The 18,359-nt window shown below is 43.9% G+C and overlaps 8 protein-coding genes across 8 annotated transcripts; 4 read left to right on the top strand and 4 right to left on the bottom strand.

Annotated features, from left to right (window-relative positions):
• Positions 1-1,386: 1,386 nt before the first annotated feature.
• On the top strand, positions 1,387-2,282 carry BDB00DRAFT_827065 (concanavalin A-like lectin/glucanase domain-containing protein). The gene has a single exon (XM_053123774.1). The coding sequence runs from the start codon at positions 1,413-1,415 to the stop codon at positions 2,217-2,219; it is 807 nt and encodes a 268-aa protein (XP_052979012.1). The 5' UTR covers positions 1,387-1,412; the 3' UTR covers positions 2,220-2,282.
• A 364-nt stretch (positions 2,283-2,646) lies between these two features.
• BDB00DRAFT_827061 (major facilitator superfamily domain-containing protein) lies at positions 2,647-5,006 on the bottom strand. The gene is given in 7 exon segments (XM_053123773.1): positions 2,647-3,088; positions 3,192-3,620; positions 3,728-4,073; positions 4,148-4,159; positions 4,359-4,362; positions 4,374-4,477; positions 4,601-5,006. The coding sequence occupies 7 exon segments, from the start codon at positions 4,749-4,751 to the stop codon at positions 3,013-3,015; spliced, it is 1,122 nt and encodes a 373-aa protein (XP_052979011.1). The 5' UTR covers positions 4,752-5,006; the 3' UTR covers positions 2,647-3,012.
• Positions 4,468-5,929, bottom strand: BDB00DRAFT_423221 (uncharacterized protein). Its single transcript, XM_053117327.1, has 3 exons — positions 5,120-5,929; positions 4,601-5,044; positions 4,468-4,477 (listed from the first exon to the last, which is right to left on the bottom strand). Exons 1-2 carry the CDS (start codon positions 5,612-5,614, stop codon positions 4,769-4,771), a joined length of 771 nt encoding a protein of 256 aa, XP_052979010.1. The 5' UTR covers positions 5,615-5,929; the 3' UTR covers positions 4,468-4,477; positions 4,601-4,768.
• Positions 5,930-8,800: 2,871 nt separating this feature from the next.
• On the bottom strand, positions 8,801-9,464 carry BDB00DRAFT_827038 (uncharacterized protein). The gene is made up of 2 exons (XM_053123772.1): positions 9,389-9,464; positions 8,801-9,293 (listed from the first exon to the last, which is right to left on the bottom strand). Exon 2 carries the CDS (start codon positions 9,085-9,087, stop codon positions 8,866-8,868), a length of 222 nt encoding a protein of 73 aa, XP_052979009.1. The 5' UTR covers positions 9,088-9,293; positions 9,389-9,464; the 3' UTR covers positions 8,801-8,865.
• BDB00DRAFT_827033 (uncharacterized protein) lies at positions 9,177-9,557 on the bottom strand (the record flags this gene model as incomplete). Its single annotated transcript, XM_053123771.1, has 2 exons — positions 9,389-9,557; positions 9,177-9,293 (listed from the first exon to the last, which is right to left on the bottom strand). Exons 1-2 carry the CDS (start codon positions 9,531-9,533, stop codon positions 9,178-9,180), a joined length of 261 nt encoding a protein of 86 aa, XP_052979008.1. The 5' UTR covers positions 9,534-9,557.
• A 5,816-nt stretch (positions 9,558-15,373) lies between these two features.
• Positions 15,374-16,123, top strand: BDB00DRAFT_873137 (uncharacterized protein; the record flags this gene model as incomplete). Its single annotated transcript, XM_053127051.1, has 1 exon — positions 15,374-16,123. One exon carries the CDS (start codon positions 15,374-15,376, stop codon positions 16,121-16,123), a length of 750 nt encoding a protein of 249 aa, XP_052979007.1.
• A 786-nt stretch (positions 16,124-16,909) lies between these two features.
• BDB00DRAFT_827025 (uncharacterized protein) lies at positions 16,910-17,262 on the top strand (the record flags this gene model as incomplete). The annotated part of the gene is made up of 2 exons (XM_053123770.1): positions 16,910-17,035; positions 17,116-17,262. Coding segments are annotated over exons 1-2 (188 nt in total), but the record flags the coding sequence as incomplete, so codon positions are not given.
• A 391-nt stretch (positions 17,263-17,653) lies between these two features.
• On the top strand, positions 17,654-17,972 carry BDB00DRAFT_827021 (uncharacterized protein; the record flags this gene model as incomplete). Its single annotated transcript, XM_053123769.1, has 1 exon — positions 17,654-17,972. A coding segment is annotated over one exon (198 nt), but the record flags the coding sequence as incomplete, so codon positions are not given.
• Positions 17,973-18,359: the final 387 nt, after the last annotated feature.

Here is an 18,359-nt window from a genome sequence, read left to right as displayed (position 1 = left end):
TTCAAGTACTACTGGTCGGACTAAGGTCCGGTAAGTGCATAACGCTGGCCATAGACCGGTACCATATGATGGATGTCTATTAGACCTCAAAGTATTGCTTTGGCGCCTGCTGCTTTTATTGATTCGTTGGCTTACGAGCAAAACGGAGTCAATGCCTTTCGTATTTGAATGGGATATCATACCAAGATATAAACTTGTTATTGATTTTCGATATTGAGTGTTGTTAAGTCGATATGTTGCTATTGGCCGCTCGGATGATGGCACTTTTTGTCGGGATGTCATCAATATGTATTTTAAGATCGGTGCAGTGTCGGTTTGAGATTCGAAGAAGGTGCGTCTTAACGGTTAGGGACCCTACCAGTGTCATATCGTCCGCATAGAGTAGTGCTGAGATGATGGTGCGAGTGATGTATCTGGTAGCGATAAATTAGGTCAACCAGGCACCCGGATAATGTTGCTGTTGTGCTGTTGAGTCAGTGTAGCCCATGCACGATGTCGTTACAAATCTGAAGAGAATAACGACTCAGCGGGCACAAGATACATAGCGTAGCTTATATAACAGCATAGGCTTACGACTGTAGTCAATAACAGCAACTAGTCATCATAAACTACACTATTATACCATACAATTCAAACTTGCCTACTGCAGCTGACGTTTTGTCACGCAGGTCAACCACAAAGAATGGTCACAGATTGCTGATATTATGGAGGGTTGAAGAAGTAAGGTAGATCCTCAATATGTAGAATCTGTTTTTAAAGGGGGCATTCTATTTGAACTTTGATTGTTTTACCTGAGGATGATCTTATAACGGGTAGAAAACGCCAGCATTTACTATTTATGATTAAAAGAAGGCGCGCACATTTTCAAGAGACATTTATAGAGCGAAATGGAGCTTTTCCTAGAAGAAGGAACAAAGAGTCATCTTGATGAAACGGTCACCTTTATACCATGGTAAGTACATTGAGTTCCTAAGGCCGTCCTTGATCTTTCAAGCTTGATACTGTAATAGTTCTCAGTGAAATAATTTACGCTGGATATCGGCTAATTCTGAGCTTACACATCTTTCTCGCTCTCACCAAAGTACCATATTAGATACAGCGGTGTGGTTGCGCCGTATGCAAGTGGTCCATCATCTTATGATACACAAATGGGGAGTCGGCTTCTTATTATTCCACTCTATTGCATGTACAGTACATATAAGCAGTACCTACAAAAAAAAGTACATATAAGCAGTAGCAGTCGCAGGGGCTCCGCTTTCCTCTATTTTGTCACTTACTACTGTACCCCTTGAAGGCGCCCCTGGGTGTCTGAGTTTACGTTATTGCTGTGGTGAAGGTATAAAAAGAGTGTGAAACCCGAAAATATCCATGAAAAAGATAAGTGATCATTTCTAAAAACGCTACACATCGAAATGCATCTCGGACAACTTATTGGACTCTCTGCCTTCCTACTTGCCTCTACCACCACTTTCACTGATGCCTCACCTTTGATCAATAAGCGGGCTGAACAGGACAAGTTCTGCGGCACAGAAGCGAGCAAACAAGCAGGCAACTACAACGTTCACAATAATCTCGTCGGACGAAGCGAGTCTGGCGAGCAATGCACAGAAATTCTCTCAACAGCCAGCGACAACGGTATCTCCTGGCGTACAACATGGACCTGGTCCGGACAAGAAAACTACATAAAGTCGTTTGCGAATGCGGCCTATCATTTTGAGCCCAAGGCTATTTCCGAGATAACAAGCATTCCGCTCGCGTGGGACTGGGAATACACCGCTGCTCCTGACAGTGGCGACAGCGAGGGCGAGGAACCCAAAAGTAACGTCATGTTGGATCTGTGGACGTATCCACATTCAGATAAGATCGGCGGTTACGATTGTGAAATTGCAATTTGGTTTGATGCTACTGGAGGAGCAGAACCTTTGGGCAATAAGCTTGTTGCTTCTCCTTATGTTGATACAGACGGTACCAAGTACGATGTATATGCAGGTACCAATACTGTCCAAAAGGTTTTTAGCTTTGTTGCAAAAAGTGAAAATGCCGGCGAAAACCTTGAAAAGTTTAATGGCGACGTCCTTCCGTTCATCAGCTTTTTGAAGAAGGAGGCTGCCTATCCGGCTGATTTACAGTATCTGGGTGCTATCCGTGGAGGAACAACCGCGTACGTTGGAAACAATGTCGTATTTACTACTAGAGAGTTTATTGTACAAGTCAAATAGAAAATCTGGTATATATTTTCCTTTTCATGCTGCTGTAACGGTTTCGTTTTTCTTTCATGTAATTTGTCACCAGAAGCAAAGTGGCCTCCTCCTCACTTCCTCTTCTGATATTCTGTTTTCCTTTTTTCCCCTTGTTTTCCCTTGTTATCAATACCTCTTCTACAATTAAAAGTGTTGTAATACATGTCAGCGTAAATATATAAAAAAATCGAAGCGTAGCTCACTGACCAGCTGTATCCTGCACGCATTGACAGTCTGGTGGATGGTAGGAGGCGGCGATGTACACATTTCAACTATTGGAAACTTTTTTTTCTCCTCCATATGTCACAGTTCAACAGCCCTATTCCAGTGCTACATTCCTTCTGAGCATGAAGCTTTAAAATCGATTTCTTATATTCAAATGAGTGGTCTAAATGATATGTATAGTGGTATATATATTTTTATTTATTGTTCTCTTTCTCCGTCCTTGCCAGCACCATAACAAGCGATATTAACAAGACATTATCTTATCTTTCTTTTTTGCTCTTCTTTCTCGCACTGCATATAGTCTGTTGTTGTCAAACTAAATGCACAAGGCTATATACACGTTGTAAAACCTATCTCTTCCTTCTACCTCCAGATGAAAGTGAGGAGGGAATTTGATAGCTCTGTACCCATCCGACCGCTGTCAAAATTGCAATTATATAATAGATCAAGTGACGATCAAAGGGGAACGGGTTACCCGTTGTTAATGACATGGACCACAGTGTGCCACCAATAGTAGGAGCTATTATGTCATTATAACGGTTAACTACTACTGCATATCGTGCTTCCTTGCGCTTGATATCTTACCTAGGCCGCGAACGAGTGATAGACATGACTGGCAAATTCTATTTAAAAGTCAAAAGAGGGGGTTGGTGAATTTCATTGTTGTTAAGGCCAAATAATCCGTCTGATGCGCACCAAAGAAAAAACAATATACTAAAAGCTTACCCATTGACTGTTCCAAGGATCGTCGGATCTGCTGAATTGCTGACCAAAATCATCATACTTGTAAACGCAAGACAGCTGGCAAAGTAGCGTACGAAAAGCAATGACATGTAAGCACAGCGGAACAGCCATATTTGAGCAGCTGCAGAAGAGACTGCAGTACCGAGCCAATTTTGGAGCGTCGTCAATTCGGGAAACACAATATATACGGGGAAGAATAGACAGAGTGCTATTCGTGTGATGGGAAGTGTTGAAACGTGTCTGTTGATTCTCGGGTACAGCACGAATTGACAAAATAGCTGTTGCACACCAGCAACCGAAAGGGCTTTGGCAAGCTCTGTCGTGTCGGTACCAAGGCCACCAGCGTAACGAGGAGCAGAGAAATACAGCGGAAGGATCTCATCGAACACCATTGCATGAAAAGCGAAAACTCTGGAAAAATGTTCGACACTTTTTAATCGTCTGTCCCGAGGTTTTCTCTATTTACCTAATGCTTTCATTATTCCATAGAAAGACAGCATAATTGATGATATACTTACGAATAGCCGAGAATAACCAAATACGATGTCTTGGAGATGGACGTCAGTTTTGTCTGTTCATGCTGCTGGTTGTGCTTAATGACATCAAGATCTTCTTCAGTATTGGCGGCATAAGCAGTCTCGGGTGATCCCAACAGTGCCTGACGCTCGCCTTGTTGCTTTTCGGCCTCCTTGCGTGCAATAACAGCAGGGTTAGATTCTTCCAAATAAAAGTAACCGAGAGCGAATCCGACAAGGGATCCCAAAGATGAGACAAAACATGGTAAGAAGTATGGGTATTCTTTGAGGAAGGCATTTCCACCAAACAGATAAGGGAATCTTTCTACAGGGTTGCAAAGATATCCACCTGGAAGTGACTTTAATGTTTGTATCATATTGAGTTCTTTTCTCTTTTTCATGATATTACAAGACATTTCTTACCTAATGCCGGGCCTGCAATAGTGTAGAATATTTTTCATTAAGAGAGTAGAGTTTTGAACAAGTTAATATGTGACCTTGCCCTTTTTCAAGTCGATAACATCGTCGTTCTTCTTCTTACCAGCTACATGATAAAAGAAAAAGATACTCAAAATCAATAGCCTGCAACCTATTAAGCGGGTCCTTCTTTTCTCCCGAAAAAATTTACCGCGAATAGCAACACCGTACCTATCATTCCCATGCCCCAGCAAAAGCCAAACAATGAAAACGCGGTTGCGCGGTTCGTTTCGTCGGTGATTTCACTAAGCATGCTTCTAGCCACGCCAGAATTTCCTGCATGATGCATGTGCATATAAGAATCGCATATGATCAGTTTATCCACGTACTTTACATATTTTTCCCATCATTGTTGTCATACATGATGATGACGATATAAGGCCTTGATAGATACGTTACCATTCAAAATTCCGCAAAATGCCCGTGTTCCCATGGCCCACCAGATACTTTTGCTCAAACCAAAGGAAGTAGCTGAAATCGAGTTACCGATCAATCCAAGTAACAAGACCGGTCGTCTGCCATTCTTATCAGAGTACTTGCCGAACTGCATGGCTGTGCAAAATTGGGCTAAAAAGAAAATCGAAGCTGATGTGTTTGTATTTCGTGCAGATCAATTCGTTGGTGGGTGGGTGGCGGCGCAGCGACACAGAATAAGGAGTGAGGCACATTTAGAAGGAGTGGTTTAGTTTCCAACGACGTCAAGAACTTTAGGCTACATGCATCCAGTATCCCGTCACAAATCACAACTATAACCCCCTTTCCACTTTTTAAGCATAACTTACTGATCCATCCTGCATAGGCACCGATTTCTTTTTCATCATCTGATAGATGAAAGTCTTTAAGCTTCATAGGGTTAAAGATGTACAAATGATCAGCTAACTTACAGCATGAGGATCAGAGGATGAATAGTTGGATTACCATAAAGTAAATGAAAGGAAGCAAAATAGTCGAAGTAAGCGGTTCGCTGATAAGAATCGTGCATATGATGAACATCTGCAATTGTGGTAGCGGTGTTGGTTCATCTGCGTCATGGTAGTTTTCGTCATCGTCGTCATGCTGTGTGGATGTCGTGGTAGTCATGGTGTTTGTGCGAGAGAGATACGCATTTTCTGGTAGTACTTCACTCATAGATCCACGCCTCATGTTCAAGGGGCTGTTGTTGCTGTTGTTGTGGTTTGCAGAGGAGGAGTTGGTCATGGATTGGTAGTATCCGGTCGTAGATGGATGGCGTGATAGAATGTTGCTGCTACAAGCAGCGCTCAAATTTGAATGGATTGATGCGTTTGTGTGCGATGGCCGTCGGTGAGATAGTAACGAATTTGCCGCTTCACAGTCGCTCAGATCATCATGGTGGGACAGCAGATAACTGTTGAGACTGTCCGTGTAGCTTTTCGACAACACGTCCTGATTCATGCTGCAGCCTTGTTATTCTCGCAGGGCGATCTAGACAAAGAGAGAATACAAAAGAAAGAAAGAGGAAAAGAAGGAGTTTGTTGGATGTGGATGGACTGGGTGGAAATGAAGGAAATGGAAAACAAGCCAGAAATAGCGCGGCTGTTCCTTATTTAAGGCAAGTGTGCAAAAAAAAAAATGGAGCAGCATCAGGGCACGTGCTTTGCGCAAGTTTGGACTTGCCAGTTCAGAATTGACGGATCCTTTGTTGGTTGCGCTGTTCTGAGTCAACATTACAATTGCCGCCCCTTATTCTCTTATGGGATCATGAAAACCACTACAGCCGACAGCCCATCATCCCCTAAATACAGCAAGAGAAAGAAGAAAACGAATTTCCTTACGTACTACCCCTAGATTTATGTAGTGTCGGTCGCTATAAACATCATCAATACCTGCGGAATCTCGCCGTCATTCACCGGCATGAGGCCGCAGCAGCAGAGTCGAAGCTTCGGGAAAAGGTTTTTATCTATGCACTTGCATATTGTGTGTGGTTGCTGATGCTCGTCGGGGCAGCAATGTGTCTGCTAATCTCGCATATATTTAAGACGACAAAGGTGCGTGTGATGATGTGTCGTCTACACCAATGATAGCATGGTCCGTGCTGTCGGCGACAAATTAATGATAATAAAAATAAAGAGTTCCTTGATTTCCGCTTTCCTTTTGAATAACATCAAGCATGATGAACAAAGAGAGAAGGGAGGTAGTCTTGCGACCTGGTTCCGAAATAAGATAGATTGAACTTTGTTCGTTACTATTGTCCTTTCTCTTAATAATCACGCTCCTTTGATTTTTCTCGTGGAGAACCTTGTTGCATATATGCTACCATTTGTTGCTGTAGCCAGGCGAAGTGACGGGAGAGGACATTTTGTGCCACAATAACATGGATTTTCTTTGTTGATGTTTGCTGTCGCAGCTATAACAACAGCTACAACAACGTCAGCTCATTCTGTCGTGAGTCATTTCGGCATCATATGTATTAACAACCACCAAATATGGGATCAATGATACGCCACAACAATAGGCATCATCGTTGGCAGCATTTGCACTTCTTTTCTATCGTAAACTGAAGATCACACAGTTCTGTTAGTGCTAGAATTCACTTCTACAACAAAGGGCAGTAAAAAAAGAAAGACCAAGGAAATATATTTTCCCACGGGACGCTGCTTTTCCCCGATCCGACCACATATTTATTACTGTAAAGAAAAAAATCTCATGTGGCAAGCCAAGGGCCCTGGAGAACCAAAAGTCAACATGACCTTCTTTTTGTTCATTTGACGATGTCTGGAATCGATCTACAATATCAGTTGTCCGTTTATAAACTTATAGGAAAAACATTAAATGTACAATAACGGATCTTCACGGTTTACTTTAAAAAACACAAATCACCCCGCACTATGTGCATACGAACAACTTCCCATATATGTTGAATGTGGCTAGATCGTGTGACAATTTTGTTTTGCATGCAGCTGAGCTTTTAATGTAAGAGCATGAAAATCGCAAAGCAGGAATGCTTCTTAATGTACGAAAAGGCGCACTATCATTAACTCAGGAAGTGTTGCTTGCGTACAGATTTATAGGCATATAGGTTCATTGCTGCTTTCGTTGCCATATAATCATAGCAGATTAAGATGCATTTTTTAGGATTGAGTCACCGAGGCTTTACTGTGGATACACATGTGCAACAACTTGGTTCCGTCGCACTGTTAGATCCAGATTAAAAAGTTTCGTCCTGGTCACATTCTGCAGCGAGATTTCCAGGGTATGTGTTATGCATAAAGCACAATCTTTACTCCGAGATAAATCAAAGAAAAGTACTTATAGTAAAGAGGTTAAAGGCCTCAATATTACATAAATGGTCTGCTGTTGAAAGCTGCTTTGCTACGTCGGTTGCAATTAGATCGTCCTATTGGTGCTAAGAACCGCACATAAAAATCCACCCAACAATAGATTGCTCTAGTCGTTTTTCGTTACTCCCTAGAGTTCTCGTGTCAGCGTTTGATGCTTAACAGCAAAAGGTAGATTCATATGATACTAAGTAGTAGATATGGGCAACCCATCCAGGACAAGAGGGACCGATAGCTTGAATACACGCTTCCCATGACGCTGGACACTTTCAGAAAAGCTAGATTAATCCGGATAACATATCCACGCTCAAAAGAGTTTAAGACATTTGTCCTAATCGACACCATCGCTCACTTTGCACTTTTACAATGTTTTAAAGAAACAGAAAGTTCTGATAGTATGTCTGTTTGTTAATGTATGTGTTCTATTCGACCACTTTAATATACATATTATAAACAAAATGAATGTATCGTGTAAAAGCTAGGACAATCGGGACTTAGACCGAGTAAAATATCAAGCACGCGTATGAAAATCCAAAACGGTAATTTATTGTTTATAAAAGCCTTCAGAAGACTTTGAAGGCTTTTCCACAGCTTTTAAAAATTTTAAAGAGCATCATTTATCTTTTGACGACGTTGAAGGCATTAAGTATCAAGCGCCTACATTATCAATGAATAGACAATCACTTCTGATTTCACAATGAGGAACACCACTACCCCGCACCCCATCCACTACTCGGCACACACGCTAAGTTTAACGACACGGATTTAGTAAGCCCCGCGTTCGCCAGCATGGCGGCCCAGTACACATCAACTTTTCGCTGTCCAGCCAAACGTAACACTTGTCGAAAGGTGCGGTTCCTGCTACTACAAGAAAAAGAGAAAACCACGCAAGCGTAATTTTTGTCTAATTAGCATATCACCCCGCTCCATCCACCCTCCCCGTTTTCCATGATACCTGCTCTCTTCGTTGATAAGTCCACCAAACAACAGCCCTCGCAGTTGAAGACGCGCCGCTGCTCGGGACCGCGTCATCGTTCAAGAAGAAAAGAGGGTGTAAAAAAAAGGTGAATGTAATAAATAAAGATCGCAGAGAGAGTTTCTAACTGAGAGGCGAGCCCTTCCCCAGCGTCCACAAACCCACTTGGGAGTACACAACTACGCGAATGACTCAAACAGCAGAAGGTTCCCTTGATGGTGTAAGAATGCCCCAGGAGCAGCCAGCCACGGTCAGAGATACAGGACTAACTACGCTTGGAGCTCTTGGAAAATAGATATAAAGAAAAGCTTCGCAGCCACTGGTCGCCGGACAAGTAGGGATTCGTCCTCGCTTACTCTGAATACTCGCAGAGGGCATATACTTGGTGCCGGTTACGGTTTAGGACCACTAGGCATGCTCATATCAGCCCGCCATGCACAGCAGATCCAAAGGCGGCCAACCCTCAAACCCGCACACTCGCTGCACACTTTGGGCAGTCCGCTGACATGAGATGCCCTAAAAGAAAAATTAAAAGGGAGGGAAGAAGTGATCCCAAGCAGCATCGTGTGCCTGCAATTATGAAAAAGAAAGAAAAAAAATATTTTTAAGAACATGTAATCAGAATGTACCAAAGATTAAGATTGAAGAGAAAACAACCATTCAAAAGTGTTCTGTGTCTCTTACCAAACGTTTTTTACCGTTAATCAGGGGCAGTTTGAGTCGTACCCCAGACTTTCGGAAGGCTCTTGTGTGAAGCAAAGCTCAGTGGCAATGTTTCGAGCAAACCGGGCTTCTTTTGCAAGAAAGCCACTTGTAAATGCTTGAAAATGAAAGTAAATGCCCTAATAATTAACGTTTGTTTCTATTTCAAAAGTGCTAACAAGTGTTTAAGCTTCGAGATCTCTTTATACATACTTGTTGTCGTTTTGCGGGCTACAACTGTTGATTGCTGTCCTGTACACTTTGTGAGATGTTGAGTTGGTGCAGAGCAGAAGAGCAAACACTGGAAAATACGCGCTAAAAAACTCGTCACAAAAATTCGGCCCCGCTGTGACGTCATCTAATCTCTTATGATATTGCTACTGTGCACCTTTAATCAAAAGAGCTATAGAGAAAGAAGTTTCGAACGTAAAGAAGTTGCCTGTCATCGTCTAGGGTGCCATTTCCAAGCAGTGCATGAATGTTTCACAACTGCAAGGCAGCTCCGCTTACTTTTGTGGCAGATATAGTACCTGAACTGCCGCCGCAGAAATCAGCGACAAAAATAGAAGCAAGGAAAAAAGGATCTACAGGTGTTCCGTGCCTGAAAGTTGTATGTATACTAACCCAAATCGACGCTATGTAAAATACAGGAGCTGCGGATACCATTAATAAGCGCTAGTTCTAACACCGAGTAGAAGCAAACATGTTTGTTCTGTAGATGCCCCATATACATAATATGATATGTTTATGACCTGATAAACGCAAAAGGAACGCAGTATAAAGAACCTTTATCCCTGTGTCAATTCACGATGTTTCCAATTTAACACGCTCCTTCAATCTGTTTTGAGCATATATATTCGCCCAAGACATTGTGTTTGTTAGTAAAGTTTTTTAAAAAACACAACTTTTGAACTTTGAGATTCGGCCATCAAACTGGCCTGTGTTGACGCTGGGGTGAACTTCCTAGTCCCTCCCTGCGATTAGTAGATGCTTCCTCGTATAATACCAGCACTACTGTTTACTGATTAGTTTAGTGCTTCTTCTACCGATTACTCAATACTACTTTTACGTAATATCATATTAGTTTGAAGTTTACATTTATTTGAAGGCTAGTGACGATACGCTTATAGAATTCTTGTCGCTTCCTTGCGGTGCGGTGATTGAGAAGAATAAAAAAATAAATAGTAGGAGGTGGTGCTTTAACCGAAACACCCCTTGCTAGAGAGGAAAAAAGTCAAGCCGGATTAAGTTGTTTGGTGAGGAGAGGCTATGTATATTACATTGGTGCTGATATTCCCAAAGTACCAAATACAAAATAGTGTACTTTGTTTCACTTCCATGATCAAGCTTGAGTATTTTTCTGTTGCTCTAAGAGCCTTCTGTATCTGTTCAGGTGTATGACAGGAGGACAGTGACCTTCTTGCAAACGGACAGACAAATTGCATTAATGGATTGGTTGCACCGCTGCCGCCATCTCCTTCATTACCTGCGTTATCACCATCAGCAGCAACCGCAGCAGCTACGGAAAAATAAGACAGCGAACAAAACATACAACAGCCATCATCGATATCATCGCTGCCAATACCCTTACCCAAACCATAATATTCGGCACTTGGAAGAAGGCGAGCTCTGCGACATTTGCGACAAATCACCAAAAACGACGCGAGATGTAAAAATCAAGTGTAATGGCAATGCAGACATTTAGACGGTGCGAGAAAGGTCGCACGCGTGAATTGCGTCATAAAGTATGCCACAGTTATTTGGCTTCGGCTTGATGTCTTTTTGAAATCAAACCCACCTTACATTTTTTGGTTTGTGGCGGCCCGGAAACAAGGTGCAAGCAACAACTTAAAGCAAGAACTGGACGTGCCGAAAACCAGTCATTTGTGCATTACTGTACTGGCGAGTTTCAATCTAGAAGACATGCCCGCACTGCCACGAGCCAAAAACACAATGTACAAAAATACCGTGGCAATGATGGAAAGCTGCGGCGCACTACTGTAAAGTGTACAAACTTTATGTGATCCATCCGCAGCCACGATACTTTTAATCGTGACGCAGTAGGCGGGTATATATTGCTGTTCTGGTGTTGATCAATGAAGTGTCCTCAAACAGCACCCTTATTGTTCAACGCTTCAGCAATTCAGACATGACATCAGTCCTGGTGCGCAGCTGTCTTCGCTTGAAGCTGAATTATAGAGGAGTGAATCGCCAGTCATAATATTCACGACAGTAATAGAAATACTTTCCAGTGTCCGGAACAACAACCCCTTCATGGATCACTACATATGACTGTCTGTAGCCTCTATACGATAAGATGCACAAAAAACGTTTTACATACTGCACATGTTTAAGTTCGTTAAACATTGCTTCATACTCTAAATTTAATTCATATGTATGAGTAGTAGAAACATCCTGAGCAAAAAAGTACAAAACCAACCGTTTCCAGAAATAACAAACAATGTGGAATTTCATGGTGATTTGTAGAAAGTCTGGGAGCTGTCTAGTTGGTATATGAATGCTCTTTGCGGATTAATAACAAGCGAGCATACAAGATATCATAACACCATCGTATGACGACACGACCATCTGCATTTATACATTGTTATGAGGAATCGTAGTCGTACAATATCGTGCATCCATGACTTGAGCTTTTGTATTCGTGGGTTGCAAAAGAAGTCATATATATGTTTCTTAGCTGCTCAGAAATTATTTATTCTCTTTTTTTTTGCTCTCATCTTTTTCAACTGTACATAAAAGCTTTAGTTACGATTGATAGATACCAAAAAACAGAAACGAGAACCATCACAACTGTTGTAGATGACGAAGGCGAAGGTCCCCATTTACGCTACTGTACTGAAGTCAACTCCATCATTATCCTTACTGTCAACTCACAACATCGCAATGTCGATGACAAAGCGTGAAGTCTTTGGAATATTTACAGTATTACCGCCATGTCATTTTTCGCGTATCGACCAGTGCTACATTGGTTGAACTGGGCAGCAAGCTAACTCCTTCAAGACGAATACTATTCGTTCGCTACAGTGCACAAGCAACTTTAAGCTAGTTCGGGGCTATCGGCGAGGGATCGTCCGCTGGCTCAAGGCAATGCGCGTAGATGGGCAACTATGATATCTGAGGAATTGTGATACTATAGTATCAAGAGCTTTCCCTTCCCCGAGGTAACAGGTTAGTCACTTTCCTCGTACTAGCGCGTATCTTTATCCTAATAAGCCTATATACAGTAGTATATTGTACACATAGCTTATATATAGCGATTACGAATATGCATCCCATGTTTACCGCCTACTTATTCGCTGTACTGTTGCTTCACGAACTGTTTGGATGGCTTGGAAGAGCGTGGTTTTTCTGTGTGGATCTGGCACAGTGCTTGTGACTAGACCAAGCTGTCTTCAATTTCAACAAGCGCACTACTATGCGATAACAACATTGTAATACCAACAATGATAACCAATACAGTAATGGTGGCGATAACAATAAAGAACAGCAGCAGTAGATACATTCTCTGCTTTTTTTAAAGTGATATGCTCCGCCACCGCGTATGTCAGTGTGCTGCGAAAAGCTGGTTCAACGGCTCAGTTGCTCAACGATTTACTGTCATTGTCACTGGCGACGATTACATTCAGCTTACTTAGACATCCAAAGCTTTGCCTTTTCCACTGCGTCATTGTAGCCATACAAAGAGCAATTCTATCTGCGATCGTGCTTTCATCTTTATTGGGCAGAGCTTGTTAAACAGAGGGTGAATTTTTCTCAAACGTCATTGCTTTAGCTTGCAATTGTACTATTACTCAAAGACAATGATAGCTTCGACGGCTTGAGTACGAGTACTGTACGGCACTGGCAAGACATATGATGACGCAAACTGCATGATGGTATTTATCAGTTGAAATCATGAAGAACCAGTGACGCGAAGATGGCCGTGAATGCCGGTTCTAAAGCTGTAGCAGTATTTTTAGGTATATAGTGTAGTGCAATTTCATATCCTCATAATGTTTGTGTCTCCATACTCAATCTCTCTCCCACTCTTATTGGATTAGCCACCAATGCCGCACGACAAATGCTTTCACTGTATTAGCAAATGCTTCTATCGTATTAGCAAATGCTTCTGTCGCATTAGCAAAAGCTCTCAACGCAATAGCATCAGTAACCCAATAATCCCTTAGCTAGAGACGCAAGAGCATTGATTAGTATAAATAGCCTTTCTCTTTTCATTCAATATCACTTCAGTTCATATCTTATCCTTTTCTTTTACAATATTTCTTCATAATAAAGAAATCTCTCAAGTGGTCTTTCGGACGTAACATTCCCGATTCTTTGAACTCCCACTTTCCATTTTTCATCAGAATAGCTGTAATAGCATATCTAAGGCCCGTAAATCGCCTACTTCCTTTTTATTCACACTTCATTTCCGCGTATTCAGAGTCCAGCCGTTACTCTGCAATACCACAATAGCATGACGACCAGGAAAAGAAACAGTTATGTAAAGGTTAAGTGGGTTAATTGAGCGAGAAGTATAGGGATCATGATGAAGTAGCTATTCTAATTGAAATTCATGTAAAAGATCGTTTTTGTATATTACATACCCGCAAAATCTGCAAGCTGCATATGCCTTAAGAATTGGTATGTAGCAAAAATTATAGCTGCTCCTCTAACCGTACCATTGTTAATATTTCCTAAAAGTAATGTACATAAAAGAAAACAATGATTTATTCAATAGAGATCACAGCATCTACTTTTGTACGTATGTTATGGTGCTGTGGGCAAAGGACAAACGCACCAGTTAGTTAGAACTTCATCTAGCTTTTCTACATATTTATCCTCGATTAGTGCATTAGTGCAGTCTATGATATGGCGGGAAAGCAATGTGATATGGATTACCAGGAGCAACAGCTGCTGTTTATGAGGAAAAGAGCAGATAATATGGGCAGACAGCACCAAACTGCAAATGAACATTAAGCAGTGTATACATAATATGTAAGCCTTCATGGAAAGCCGCTTATGAGCAATAGCAGTAGCTATTCAGTCTATCGGCTATATTTCACATACGATCACAAGCACTGAAGCAGTTCGGCGTTGTTGCATTGACGAGTAATGACCCAATCATCATCGAGTAGTGTTCAGCGATCCGCATTATTTATACACCCACAGTTACAAACAAGAAGCTTATATTCAACCCATAAAAGTCTTAGCTAGTTATGTGCCACCTTTGGCGCATCGTAATGGGTAGAGGGAGGCAAAAATCCAGAGCATGATCTTTTGAAAAACTTTTTGTAGAAATAGCCAGCAAGAACACTGCAGATTGGTAATCTTCCTTTCCTCCTACTTACTATATTTCATTTACACTTGCGAAGCAATTCGAGAAACTTTTCTGAAAAAATCAGAGGAGTATATCTACTTATGCAGTTCATGGGCAATTGATAAGAGCTTCACTTGTGTTGCTATTATCCTTGAATTTTCTGAAATATGGTATGCATGATACTTCAGTGATTATATGTTTTTTATAATCCAATAAACATTGAGTCGTTAAGGAGTCTAGTCACTGTAATCAAAAGCTAGTATCATCAAAAATTGTTCTTTGATAATCACCCGATATTGAGTCACTTTGCTGTAGACGCACTGGCCATGGCGAAAAAAGAAATTGACACGGGTGTGCCTGGAACGTACAAGCGGAGCAGCGCAAATGTGAAACATATATGCAGCCATGGAAACAGCACGCAACCATAGCGACGTCGCAGCAAAAAAAAGAGGCTATCATAGCATCTTCCAACGCGTTACTACTAGTGTGCTTTACTGCTCTCACATGCTTACAGAGAACGCACTGTGTGCGGTAAAAAGAAAAAAAAACGCGTGACGTCACGGCCTTTGAAATTTTTTTGACAATAACAAAGAAGTAGTTTCCAGCTCTCCTTTTTTCTTCTTTACCAGCATCTACATTCCAAAATGTCAGAAACCGATAAGCCCTTGTCTTATGCCCTGTGTGCACTGCTGATGTACCCGATCGCCTTAGCGTATATCGCCTGTCGTTGGCTAATTGCCACGACATTTCCCTTTTTTTCTTTCCTGCTGCTGCCGTCGTTGTCTGCGTCGTCCGGTTTCCTGTCGTTGTTGCTGCCCGCGACATTCAGTTTGTTTCTGCCTTTGGGCGAATACCGTTGCCGTGAGACGCGTCCCGCCATGGGCCTGAATGAGGCCGGCGCTCGAGAGCTTGCTGTAGTGGCGGCTCCTGCAGTGGTTGTTCCTGCTCCCGTGCACGTTGTGCAGCTGGATGAGTTGAGTGTGCAGTCAATGGCTCTTCGTAAGAATGATGCCCAGCCTTCGGGTGCTGACGCCAGCCTTCCAGTCTCGCCTTCGTTGCCACCTGCGGTCGATATCCTCCCTGCTGTGCCTAACGGCATCGACGTCCCCTCATTTGCAGTTGTCGATGAGGCTCCCATTGACCAAGTTGTGCGTAATCCGTCCCCAGTGACGTTGCCTTCTTCCTCGTCCTTGGACCAGCTCCCATCGCAGCTGCCAGTAGCAGGTGATTTTGCTGCTGAGGACCATGGTGTGGTTGTCTTGCTTGACGAAGAGGCCTTGTGCCTGTTGTTTCTGTGCGCTCCGTTCGCCGCCAGCCCCGTCACCGCCATCATCAACACCTCCGTCGCCAACACCCGGTTTCTTCTTCGTTCCGCGCTCCTCACACCACCACCACCATTACCACCGGGATCATCAAATCCGCCACCACCGTCACCATTACTTGCCGCTCGTTGCCCCGTCCGTTCCTTCTGCTCCTGTTCCTGTTCCTGTTTCTTCTTCTCGTCAACACCACCGCCATCAACGCCGCCGCCAACAACACCCCCATCATCGACACCACCACCATCACCGCCGCAACCACACAGTCCTTGCATCCTTCCGCGCACCTCGTCATCACACCCGCCACCGTGAAATCCGCCACCGTCACCGTCACCACCACTACTTGCCGCTGTTCGCTCCTTCCGTTCCGTTCGTCCCCACAGTCGCTCCTTCAACCCACCGCCACCACCGTCCTCATCAACAAGTCCGTTCCCGTCCCTATCCTTCTGCGCACCTCCTCAGCTCCACCCGTCGCCGCCACCACCGCCACATCCGCCAGCGCAACACCTTGCAGCTATTCTTCCCTTCCGTCTCTTCCTGCCCTATCGCTGCATCCACCACTTTCGCCTCCGCAAACACCCCCATGTCCGTCGTCGCGCCGGAGCCAATGGCTCACGTTCCTGTCGTTTGCGGCCCGGAGAGCATGGAAGAAGATGACGAAGAAGACGAAGAAGAAGAAGACGACGACGACGACGAAGAAGGTGACGACGAAGAAGAAGAAGGAGAAGATGATGAAGAAGGTGCACAGTTTGCTGCAGTGATGGCAGCACACTTGGGTGTCACGTTGGACGAGTATGAGGAGTTGCAGCGTCTCCTAGAGACTGGCGACGATGAGGCGCTCTTTGCTGGCCTGCTGCAGGCTGCTCGTGGAGACATCGACCGAGTCTCCGAGATGGAGCAGGTCTTGTCGGCGTGTAAGTGGCTACATCCTCTTTTATTTCGCTATCGAGTGCTTTCGTATTGCCCCAGATTGATGCTAATTGCAATGTCCTTTTTAGATGGCCTTCTCTAGGCATTTGTTCTGTCTGTGTGCTTGTTTCTCTCCGTTCCTTTGGTCTCTCCCCTTTCCCTTTCCTGGTGTCGCCCACTTTGAATCCGCCTGTTTGTGTCGCTGTCTCCTCTTTTCCGCATGTTTTTTTTCTTTTCCTCTGGTGCCGTGCTTGGCGTTGTCGCGTACGCCTGCGTCAGGCGATGTTTGTGGTTGCGCGTGTGCGCTTGGTTGGGGTAAGTGTCTCAGCAGTTTTGCTTGAGCGAGATGCATAAAGTACTGATGCTAATGAGTTTACTGTTTTTATTTCAAATAGAGCGCATGCGGCGTGTTTTCGGTGTGTCTGGCGGTATCCGCCTTCGTCAGGCGATGGGGTGCGGCCCGGACATCTCAGTGGATGGTTTCTTGAGGTAAAGGCGGTTGGGGCTGGCATTGGCGCCGGCACTGGCTGCAGCCACCGGGGTGAAGGGGTTGGAGGGGCACGTGGGGACAACTCCGGTTGAGCCGGTGGTGGGGAGGTGAGCAACGCTCTGGTTGTGTAGGCAGCAGGAATCCACATGTACAGCGGCGGTTCTTGACAGCAAATGACAACACAAGGCGCCAAGCTTGTATGATTACGGTACGTACTATGCTTTCTTTGATACCTACGGCCATATTGATAAGAAGAGGCTTGCTAACTGATATATCCTTTTTCCTTTCCTTCTTCCCTTCTTCGTATCGCATTCGACACGGATGTGGTGTGGAGAAGGCGAAGAGGGGCCCAGTATTAGGAATTTATTCCTTTCAAACGTTGTCATCCCAGTCAGTTCCAGCTCATGTGGATGGTGTTCCTGCGTAAGCCCTGGCCAACCGGAGCAATGTTGCTCACCCAATCCCTGCCACCGAAAGCTCAACCGGAGTTGTCCTCGCCCTTTCCATACCCTGGATCCTCCACCGGTTGTAGTCAGTGCCACAGCCATGTTAGTCCAGCCTCAGCCTTCACCTTTGCCTCCGGATTCCGTGAAGCTGGGGTGTCCGGGTTGGGGTGTCAGGCCAGCGGTGTGGGTGGTACGCCGCGATGGAGAGCGTCAGCTTTCCAGGCTAGCCGAGTAAAAATTCGGGGTGTTGTGAGAATCCCGTCTTTGGCTTGATCACATCGTCTCGTGTGGTCTTGGTGGATGATCCATGATGGTTATGCTGCTACAGGTGGCGTCGTATTTCCAGGCTAGCCAAGTAAAAACAATCTCTTTTACTTGATGTCGATTCGAGGATTGGCAGAATCCCGTCTTTGGCTTGACCAGTCTTTTGGCGATAGACTATCAAGATCGATAAGCATTATTCAATCGTTGGCATCCTCTGGTTTTCTTCCCGTTGGTCCAGGCAACAACTACATTCGACGTTCTAACTCGGATTTGAATATTCCCAGTGTGGAAGGAGCAAGTTTATTGACTACTGGTGATGCTATGGCGACAAGGACTCTTCAAGCGGGTGCGGATATCTGTTCTCAAGTGATCCAATATGACACTTCCCCTTCTGGGCGGAAAATTGCATGCATTTAACACGTGCATAGGCGGACCAAGT

Source organism: Zychaea mexicana (assembly GCF_025766255.1).
Source record: "Zychaea mexicana strain RSA 1403 chromosome Unknown BDB00scaffold_44, whole genome shotgun sequence".
Taxonomy (NCBI): Eukaryota; Fungi; Mucoromycota; class Mucoromycetes; order Mucorales; family Lichtheimiaceae; genus Zychaea; species Zychaea mexicana.
Note: the sequence above shows the minus strand (reverse complement) of the source record. Positions and strands in the feature narration are given on the sequence as shown.